Source organism: Periplaneta americana, chromosome 12 (assembly GCF_040183065.1).
Source record: "Periplaneta americana isolate PAMFEO1 chromosome 12, P.americana_PAMFEO1_priV1, whole genome shotgun sequence".
In the NCBI taxonomy this organism is placed as follows: domain Eukaryota; kingdom Metazoa; phylum Arthropoda; class Insecta; order Blattodea; family Blattidae; genus Periplaneta; species Periplaneta americana.
Genome location: NC_091128.1, coordinates 167,358,744 through 167,370,511, shown reverse-complemented (window position 1 = coordinate 167,370,511; position 11,768 = coordinate 167,358,744). Strand labels below are relative to the sequence as shown.

Below are 11,768 nucleotides of genomic sequence, written 5' to 3'. Positions count from 1 at the left end.
CATTTAAACGTCATGTGACACGGTTTAAAGGGCTCCCAAATAAAAAATGAGGCCATATTATGAAAGTAGAAGGTTTAAATAAAATTATGAACATAAAAACAAAAATTTGTATTTTTTTCCATTTTTCTACATTTTTCACCTGTTCGTTCCCTTACAAGACTTACCTGAGATGAAGTTCTCAAATTAATTCCAGAATAAATGTAACGAAAGACAACTTCGAAAGATGTTGAACTCTTGATGTACATGGTTACCGCGGAAACCAGCGTTATTGTCAGTCCCGAAGTCTTGTCATAGGAAGTAACAAAAGAAAAACCATCACCATAGATTTTAACTTAATACTTCCGGGTATTTCTCATTAAATTTTTCTAAGAATAATATTCAATGAACTGTGGTTATTTGTAGTAATATTATAACAAAACATTTGAAAATTCGCATGTATTATTAATATGAATTACTTTGGTAATAAAAACGTAATAATGAATGAAGAACAGAGAAAATTTCGAGAAAAAATAGACAGATATTTGAAATGGACCTCCACTGAAGAAACTATAAGATTTAGTAAGATGTGCTTTTGCGGAAAAGCTGCAAATCTACATGACTTGCCTGAGGTGAAGTTCTCAGATATCCTGGACTTGAAGCTGAAGACTTCGTTTATCGGCTGTTTCTTGAAACATCTGAACATCGCACAGAGTACAGAGCTTGAGGTTTACGAGGAAAAGTTGGAGCTCACGAAGTTTGTGTTTCATCAGCACGAAGATGAATCTCAGGACAGAAAAAACGACGTATGCGAAAATGTGATCGGAGTACTGCAGGAGGCTTTGCTCAGAAAGACCACCATCGACTCCAAACTCGTCTATTCCATCCTGTCAAACGTCCGACTCGCCGATTGCAAGGTTTCCATGGCAATTATATAGTTTTAGAAACAATTGATGGAGCACCGATATTTTCAAAGTCCCAGAAAGAAGGCACTGCGCATGATCAGAGGACAAGAGAACCACTTACTTATTAACAAATGGCTTTTAAGGAACCCGAAGGTTCATTTCCGCCCTCACATAAGCCCGCCATCGGTCCCTATCCTAAGAAAGATTAATCCAGTCCCTATCATCATATCACACCTCCCTCAAATCAATTTTAATATTATCTTCCCATCTACGTCTCGGCCTCCCTAAAGGTCTTTTTCCCTCCGGCCTCCCAACTAACACTCTATATGCATTTCTGGATTCGCCCATACGTGCTACATGCCCTGCCCATCTCAAACGTCTGGATTTAATGTTCCTAATTATGTCAGGTGAAGAATACAATGCGTGCAGTTCTGCGTTGTGTAACTTTCTCCATTCTCCTGTAACTTCATCCCTCTTGGCCCCAAATATTTTCCTAAGCACCTTATTCTCGAATACCCTTAATCTCTATTCCTATCTTAAATATTATCCTCCTATCTACGTCTCGGAATCTCCAAATTCTCTCAACTAACACCAGAGTGATTTATTAAATAATTTATTCAAGACTAAATTATGAACATATTTAGCGAATTATCGTTGCACAAAAAAGAATGCTTCCTGGACCAAATGATAGTATTTTGATGATTTGGGTATAAAAGCAATAGAAAAGTTAAAAGAAATTGTCGTCGAAAAGCTGTTGAATGTGACCAGGTTTATCGACAAATTCGCTAAATTAGGAACACTGGACACAATTTTTCTCCCCCTCTATATTGTCGCTACCCCCACCACTCCTATAGCGATAGCTCATAGCTCGGACCGCGTATGTAATAAAAACGTTCGTTCCTTTACTCTAAAGTGCAATTTGGTTTATTTCGAAATCTCTATTAGTTTATTTATTTATTTTAATTATTTATTTATTTATTCTGGTGTAGTTAAGGCCATCAGGCCTTCTCTTCCACAACACCAGGAATACAAATACAATAATAGAAATAAACAGAAAAAAATACACTATAATATACAAAGTAAAGCTACTCAAGAAATAAAGAGAGAGAAAAAAAAAACACTATAAACAAAGTAAAGCCACACAAAAATATACACAGGTTGCAGTCATACAAACTTTAAATGAGTGATTAAGTATCATAATTAATTCCATCCTAACTAATTAACTAACATAAACAAGAAACTTGCAATTTTAATCTAGGTTAAAAAAGAAAAAGAAAAAAAACACAAATCAATACTTCTAGCAATACCTAAAAATATTAACTAAGACAAAATTTTCCAATTTAATTTTGAATTGTGATAAAGTCCGGCAGTCCCTGACGTCATTAGGTAACGAATTCCAGAGGCGAGGTATTTCTACAGTATAGGAAGATGAGTATAAAGACGTTCTATGATGAGGGATAGAAAGAAGTGCTTGATGTCGGTTTCGAAGAGTTGTAAGAAATTGAAAGCACTATAACAGATATTTCGGAGTAGAAGTATGCATGATTCTAAACATAGTAGCAGATCCTAATCTCTTCTAATATTTGGTGACAGACAGTGGGAATTTGGCTCCCTATACAAAATGAGAAAATGTCAAAATCTACAATATGGGACTCCCAACTTTACCCATCCATGCTAAGAATTTGCATTACTCCTAAAATCCATCGCTCCATGCCCTATTTGAACTCGAGAATCCAATGGCAAGCCCCTTGAACGACGTTTGTCTTTACGTCTCATTTATCCCCTTCTTGATGTCTACCTCGCAGGTGACGGTGCTGGACCCTGGCCTGCTCAAGCTGCACAACCTGCAGTCCCTGTCCCTGCCCGCCAACTGGCTGCGCCTCGTGCAGGGCGCTCTCCTGCCCAGACGTCTGAAGCTGCTGGAGCTCTTCGGCAACGCGATCAGCGACGTCACGGCCTTGTGCAGCAGCCCGCCTACCATGCTGCTGCATCTCGGCCTCGCACGCAATGAATTATGGGACGGTAAGTGATATCTGTCAACGCGGCAATAACATATTCGCCTCTAATGTACAGGCGCGATTAATCAAGTTCCGCAATGCATCAGTCTTCAGCGACGATTGCACAGCACTAGCAGCAGAACGGGACATGCGCCAGCCTGGCTTGAGGATGGGTGGACGAATGGATAAATGAATGGATGGATGGACTGATGGATGGATGGAAAAATAGACGGGTGGATGGATAAATGGAAGGATGGATTGATGGATAGATGGATGGAAGGATAGACGGATGGGTGGATGGATGGATAAATGGATGGATGGATGGATGGAAGGATAGACGGATAGATGGGTGGATAAATGGATGGATAGATGCATGGATGGATCGATAGATGGATGGAAAAATAGACGGGTGGATGGATGGGTGGATGGGTGGACGGATGGATAAATGGATGGATTCATGGATGGATCTATGGATGGATGGATGGATGGGTGGATGGATAAATGGATGGATGCATGGATGGATCTATGGATGGATGGATGAGTGGATGAGTGGATGGATGGATGGGTGGATGGATAAATGGATGGATGCATGGATGAATCTATGGATGGGTGGATGGATAAATGGATGGATGGATGGGTGGATCTATGGATGGATGGATGGGTGGATGGATGGATAAATGGATGGATAAATGGATGGATGCATGGATGGATCTATGGATGGATGGGTGGATGGATAAATGGATGGATGGATGGGTGGATGGATAAATGGATGGATGCATGGATGGATCTATGGATGGATGGATGGGTGGATGGATAAATGGATGGATGCATGGATGGATCTATGGATGGATGGGTGGATGGATAAATGGATGGATGGATGGGTGGATGGATAAATGGATGGATGCATGGATGGGTCTATGGGTGGATGGATAAATGGATGCATGGATGGGTGGATGGATAAATGGCTGGATGGATGGGTGGATGGATGGGTGGATGGATAAATGGATGGATGCATGGATGGATCTATGGATGGATGGATGGGTGGATGGATAAATGGATGGATGCATGGATGGATCTATGGATGGATGGATGGGTGGATGGGTGGATGGATAAATGGATGGATGGGTGGATGGATAAATGGATGGATGCATGGATGGATCTATGGATGGATGAATGGGTGGATGGATAAATGGATGGATGGATGGATGGGTGGATGGATAAATGGATGGATGCATGGATGGATGGATGGATGGATGGAGGATATAGACGGATAGATGGATGATTGGTGGATATGGGTGAAAATGGATGGATCGATGAAAGAATGGATAGATAGATAGATAGATAGATAGATAGATAGATAGATAGATAGATAGATAGATAGATAGATAGATAGATAGATAGATAGATAGATAGATAGATAGATAGATAGATAGATAGATAGATAGATAGACAGACAGACAGACAGACAGACAGACAGACAGACAGACAGACAGATAGAAGGATTGATGGATGGATGGATGGATGGATGGATTAATGGATAGATGGAAGGATTGATGGAAAGATGGAAGGATGGATTGATTGATTGGTTGATTGATGAATGGATGGATTGATGGAAGGATGGATGGATAGATGGAAGAAGGGAAGGAGGGATGGATGGATGGATTGATGGATAGATGGATGAATGAATGAATGAATGAATGAATGAATGAATGAATGAATTATCCTTGAGACAAAAACAGAACGGGGTTTATAATAATGTTCTGTATTCAAGAAAAGAGTGAGAGGAAGTTTTTGTACATGAATATTCTGCAACTTACAGTTAACGTTACAATGTTCGCCCACTTTTGCCATCAATTCACAGCTTGTTGAATTTAATAAATTTCAATTCTTTCTGTAGTTGTTGTTTAGTCAACTGTCCAAAGACAAATCTGAACCTCGTAAGTGATACTAAGAAGACACCACTTATGAGGCAACTAGGCGAAGGGATAATGGGATAGGGTGGCCAGTTCCTTTCCCCCTCCACCGAATATATCGCCGATTAGCTACATGTTACATTAATCTGGCTTCAGATGCATGCAAACAAATGTTCTTCTTCTGATACATATTGTCAAGTGAGATGTACTGCCTGATAATAGATGTACATATCAGCAGATCGGGATTAAAACTGCATTCCCGTCTATTTGAAATTGCAAGGATATAACTATTAAAGCTTTAAAAAAATAAAACTTATTCACTTAGAATATTAAAAAATATTTAAAAAATAAGAAAATTAAGCCAACGTATTGAAACAAAACAAAACTACCGATTAGCATAGAGGCAAAGCAAAATTTAGAATCTTAATAAAATAACAGCACGTCCGTGGAATTTGAAAAAAACGGTACCGGTACTTATGGACTGATTGACTGACTCACACAATTACCCACTCACTGATCTGGCTAGACGTCTGTTCTGTCGCATTTAATAAAATGTGGAGGTCAACAGCAGCATGTGATAGCTAATGTTATGCCTATTCCTGCGCATGATGCCGCTTTCTATTGGTCCGGAGTGGTTAATTTTCCTGTTCCTTGGAATTCGTTTCGAGCCTAAAATGTTGCTGAAACGGAAACACCAGCAATCGCTTGTAATTCCCGAAAAATCATCAGTTTGTGACGTGAACTTATAAATCACTTCTAGTACCAATTCTCTTCTCATCACATGCTAAAGACTTTCCTCGGCGATGTTTCTCATAGAAAGCAATAATTTGTGACACACCAATTTCCACGCCCTGATTCTATTTTCATGCTAAACTGATTCTTCAGGTAAAATACAGACGCTTATTCATTGCGAGGTGATGATGGCGAGGTCGGATTACACTTTTAATATTGAATTGTTCACTAATCTTACCTGTTTCCGGTAAAGTGTTATACTTGGCTATTAAAATTCGTGTAAAAATTTTCGTTTTAGATGCAGTATAGATACTGTCAGCCTGTTTGATAATAGCGATTCATATTCTTATCTGGAAATAGTATATTATCGATTGTTATTCTAATATAGCCAACTTATTAATTTTTTTATTTCAATAATACATAATACCACTGCCTTCCCAAAACTTATTTATTATTCATTACACTTTTTTACGCAAATATTTTCTCTTGAACGTTCGGAATTAAATTTTAATTCTATATACGAGTAGATATATATATATATATATATATATATATATATATATAATTTGAACTGGTAATGGAAATTACGGGAAAACGGCTGAACGGATTTTAATAAATGGCCCCTCATTTTGAAGCTTGGAACCCAAAGTTTTTCGGAAAAGTAGTAGTTTTCAGTGAAATGTCAATTTTCCTACACAATTTTCCTATTTTCCAAAATCCATCTGATGTCAGTTTTGACAACTAATTTTATCGAATCACGGCCGACTCGATTGACTTTCAGAACAAAACACGCACTACAATAAACAATAGGCTATTACACGAAGGTCATGACCTGCAGGATTGCCGACATATTTAGAGCTCAATTCAATTTGTTATTAAAAACCGATTCTGCAGTGTCTAATAATTTTCTGAGTACAACTGTGTATTGGATATTCAAATCTACGAAACTTGAGGTGGTTTGATGACATTATTATCATTAGAAATTAAATATTATTATAGTTAATATCATGATGCATCTATTTTTCATTAATTGTACATAATATTGATGCTATATTGATGACATGAAAGTGAAACGCTTTGAGGTTATGTAAGTAAATGTAGACAATATCTTAATTTAGATCTTCATTTCTATAATTTACTGAGTGGCTGCTATATATAACTACAAAACTTAAGTAAGATAATAATATTGTTATTAAAAATCAAATATTTTTATACTAATTAGCCCAGTGGGGTTGGGTCTTTTTCATATACTTAATGACGGTGTAGTGTAGATATTGATATGTGTCATTGTCTTCAGTATTGGCTCGAGAGAGCGCAAAAATTACAGTTCCTAAGGAAAGATCAAAAGATAAAATAAGAGGCCTAGAAAATTTTGTAGTCTCCAGATCATTTCAGCAAGATCTCTTACTAGGATAAAATGATTTTACGCTCTACATTTCAAGTTCTACATGCAGCAGCTATACGAAAATGCTATTGTTCGAAAGCTTAGCAAACCTGACTTTTTTTTAACTTTCGCCTACAATCCACAATGACCTGAAATAGCTACTGCTATCGTCCTGACATTGATACTTGCGTTTTCGCGTTGAAACTCAAAAACTGAAGTTGGATAGGTTCAAGCGAAAGTATTTGGCCTAAAAAACTCCATTCAGAGGGAGTATGTTTCATTATTATGGAAGCAAATAACTATTAAAAAGACAAGCATTCTTCATTGAAAATAAATCTGAAAAATTTTTATTTGAACGTCTAACGAACTTAGTTTGCAGCAGCATCTGCTGCACAAGCCACTAGTATATATATATATATATATATATATATATATATATATATATATATATATATACAGTATATATATATTGCCCTAGCCTACTCTAATTTGTTTAGTTAACTTTTCGTTATGTAAATTAAGAAACTTTGCATTATAAATAATATCTCATTACTAAACATTTTAAATAAAAATCAGTTCACTGTAGACTAAAATAAATAACGTGTTTATTTTGTTTTTATTATGTTTATCTATTAACTGTTGAAAATAAATAATAGTGTGTTTTATACTTATTTTATGCTAACATAGCACCGATGGTCGGCCTAAACCTTTTCGGCAACATACGTTTAAGTGGTTGGAGGGAATCAAAGGCTTTCACTTAATACTAATTTATTTTCTAGCTTATTTTTTCACATAGTTAGCGAGAGGTCTGCAATTCCAAAAATGGTCTCCAAATCATATAAGTGAAACGAGTTGGGGCGAAGCCCTCCAATTAATACTATTATTTTTCTATCGCGTTTTCACATAATTAGCTAGAGGCTTATAATTCCAAAAATAGTTTCCTAATAAAACAAATAGAGGGGTTGGGGGCGAAACCCCCAATTAATACTTCTATTTTTCTGTTGCTTGTTTTTACATAGATGCTTACAATTCCAAAAATACTTTCCTAATCATACAAATAGGGGGTTGGGGGACCCCCCCCCCACAATTAATTGTTTTACTCACCATTTTTGGATGTTGAAATCATATAAAAACGAATATAACTTATCTTTATTTGTGTACAGGAAAATTAAAAATAATACGAGTAATAACTCCATAATTACCATTCTCTTTGCCTTGCAATTTAATCCAGTAGGAAGTTTTTTTTTTTCTCAATTTCACTTTGATATTCACAAATTACGTTTGTGGCGTTTGAAACACCCACCATGGTAACATGCAAACAAACTCTGTTCCTCAATATTATTCAAACAATAGGTTCGATAGTTGAATATCGATAGTTTCATTTATCGAACCGCTACTTCCGTTGACCTTTTCTTAGGAGATTATAATTGATGGTACCTATAATGCATCTGCTCCAAAATTTCACTATGTCGTTGAAACATCAAACAACAAATCTGTGTTTTCATGGCATTCTTTTAGTCCGTAGCTGTTGTCAGCGAAAGCACAGCGTCTCTCCGTATTTGTTTTAAGAGTTTACACTCTTGTAAGAATATAATGTAGAACACAATAATGGCTTTTGAATACATTTTTCACAATCATTTAGTATAGAATTTGATGAAAATAAAATGTCAGCTCTCACATCGGATAGAAACAATTCATTCAAAGTGGAATATTGATTCAGATTCCTATGAAACAGTTGAGCGCTGATTAGAAATTATCGCAAATGAAATGCTATCGATTGCGCCACCTATTCAATATATTGTTGTTTCAATTATATCACAGACAAAGGAATATCGTATTTAATCAATTACAATTCCCTCTGCCGAGAAATTTCCTCCACGAGGAGCAATTTGACAAATTGGTTCCGTAATTTGAGACGGAGGTTCTCTTTTAATGAAATTCTCTGCCCTGGGCACTTATTCCTGCAATCATTTATTGAAGTGACTCTTTCGAATATGAAAAAGGTTACTCCTTTCTGCGAATGTTTCATAAACTAATTGAATCAGATGTATTCCGGTACGGAATTGCGTCTTCCGTGCCAACGTATGGAGCTCATTCGCCAGACATAGACTTAAATTAGGAATATTCTAGAAAGTGAAATTACTTATAGCCTATCAGTTCTAACAATTTCTTGCACATAAATCTATTCTGCCTATTTGAACATAAGAATTTACGACTTTTCCTTTATTAAAATTTAATCGTTGTGTAATAATTAATTTATTTTTGTTGTTATCAATTGTTGACATTGGAATCTATTGAGCTGGATGGGACCATTCCTACGCACGTAAGAACAGTTTCTAAACAGCAAATATTGCCGTCTTGTCAGTGTTGCCAACTGTTACTAGATATCACACGATCCTACGTACTGAATGACTTATTTATTTACCGTACTTTGCTTTATGTTGGAAGGTTATTCTAAATAATTCAATAATTAGAAACATATTTTCGTAGGCAAACTATACGAGAAAGGGATCAACATGTTAGGTATTTGTCTGCCAATATGAAATTCATTGGTTTGACTAAACAATTGATTCACGAGACCTAACCTAAATTTTTTTTTTTTTTTTGACCCCTTCAAAATTATTAGTACAAACTCCGAAAACTTACCTGACTATATTCTTGAATTATAACCACAATGCAACATATAAAATAACTATTATGTATTAATATTAATACTGATATTAATTAATTATTAGTATGTTCAAATTTCACTAGCTTCCAGTAACCGGTACAATTTTAATTTCATTGAACTCCAGTGCAGACAACATTTGTCTCAGCTGCCAACATAACAGTTACAAAATCACTACCATTTGTAGTATTTGTCAGTATCGAAATTCGAATCGAAGTTGGCAAAAGAAAATTCGACCTACAAACTAGAAAATCACCATAATCCACTAGCATATGTAGTAATGGGGGAAAAAATGGTTAGGTTTCACCCTTAGGGTATGAAGTAAGCTGATCCGGACTATAGCTCGTGTGCACCCAATTGCTCAGCTAAGCCGGCTGCACCATCCGCCGAACTACTCATTCCTCTCCAGCCAATTCTGAATGCCATGTCCCTGGTGGTGGTCTGACGTACAGCTGTCAAAAGAAAAAGTGGCCGCTCTCCTGAAACAAACTTCCCTTCGGGTATCTTCGCTACAATTCGGAGACAGACGATGTTACATGTTGTGGGACCACGTTGCCTGATATCTACAGTTATAATTGAAGTATTCTGTGTGTTATCGATAGCATAATGGTAGCGTTCAGGTCTCTTATTCATTAGGTCCTGCGTTCGACTACAACCACGTGCTTTTTATGTTCTTTTTTGTTCTGTTTTTGAGAGAGACAAACTATACATAATGGCTCCTTTCTCTTTTACGATTATTTTAGTAATTAACATCAGGTTCATTAATATATTATGCCATGACTTTATCATTATGATATTGTGGCTGCAAATGGAAAGATTTTATTCTCAATAAAAATATCTTTCGTGGCATAAACAAAACAAATTTACTGGCGACGGCCTTAAAACATTCAAACAATTAAGCGTTCAAAAAACAAAACAAAAAGCCACAATTCAATATTTAGTCTATTTTCCTCTTATCTCGATCATCTTGCAGTCGAGTGGGCATGGAATTGACTAGTCTTTGCAAATAGCGACTGTTTTTAGACACGATATTCCAGGCATTCTTAACATACATACATAAGTGTTCTGTCCATGGGCAGGTCTTTCATTGCAAACCCAGCAATCTCCAATCTTTCCTATTTTCTGCCTTCCTCTTACTCTCCGCATATGAATATTATTCATATCGGAATTTCACAGATTTATTACAGATGTATTTAAGAAATTGTAGAAGAATAGTAATTAGTAACAGTGTCCTATTTATTCTTCTTGGAGCCAAATTTGTAACTTTTAAAAGTGTGGTTACTATGTTGAAGTGTATGTGTTGCAACGGATGCTTGATTTGTTATGTATGTGAGTCAGGTATGGGATGCTTGATGTCGTCGCAATGTCGTAATTATAGTTTGATTGTGTCTGTGTGACTATTGTGTATTAATTTATTATGTATGGTACGGAAAGCTGCATATTTGTGTTATAGAAGTGTTACGTATGTGTGTTGTTAATGTTTTTTTATGTTTCAAATTGATAACTGATATTTGTTTTGCAATCGCAATGCCTAATTTACAGATTGTTTATGTTTTGTTTACATCGCGTAAGCTAATTTAATTTCCTTTTCCATTTCTCTTTATGCTTATCTTTTTTGTGTATAAAACTATAGCCCTAACATACATATATAAAATAGGGCTAACCCCCATTGGAGATACTATAGCTACAATAGTAATAATTATTATTCATATCGTTATAAAACGATAACAATACAAATGATGACCTGAATTTTATTCATATCTCTAAAGAACGATAAAATATAAATAACGTGATATCCATCAAGAACGATAACTGGATATAAATGATAATTTGAATATCATTTACATCGCTAAAGAACGATTAAAAAATAAAATGAAAACTTGAAGAAGGCCCGAACCCAGAACCTTTGGATCATTAAACAAGTACTCTACCGCTGGTCTGCGAGGAGCAGATATGGAACACTTTCATAGTTCCGGAACTGCTTGTATAAGCACATGCATCGTGTAACATCGCCGCGACCCGAAGTGGACTTTGAAAATATTCGCTGTTCACGAGTGCGGCCACTTTTTTTTTTTACAGCTGTACCTCAGGTATTCACCTGAATGGTCAAATCACCTCCAGGAAGAGAACGTTGTGTCATGTTCCAAGGCTCCGGTCCCTTCTGCAGATCTCTAAATCTTCTAGAATCCACCA

General features: G+C 36.2%; 1 protein-coding gene across 1 annotated transcript in view; it reads left to right on the top strand.

The window, feature by feature from the left end:
* The first annotated feature begins 563 nt into the window (after positions 1-563).
* The window catches only part of LOC138709995 (leucine-rich repeat-containing protein 43-like), a 116,109-nt gene continuing 104,904 nt past the window's right edge, over positions 564-11,768 (top strand). Inside the window, exons 1-2 of the mRNA XM_069840673.1 lie at positions 564-902; positions 2,687-2,903. Coding sequence (XP_069696774.1) covers positions 564-902; positions 2,687-2,903 — 556 coding nt within the window. The remainder of the gene's footprint in view (positions 903-2,686; positions 2,904-11,768) is intronic.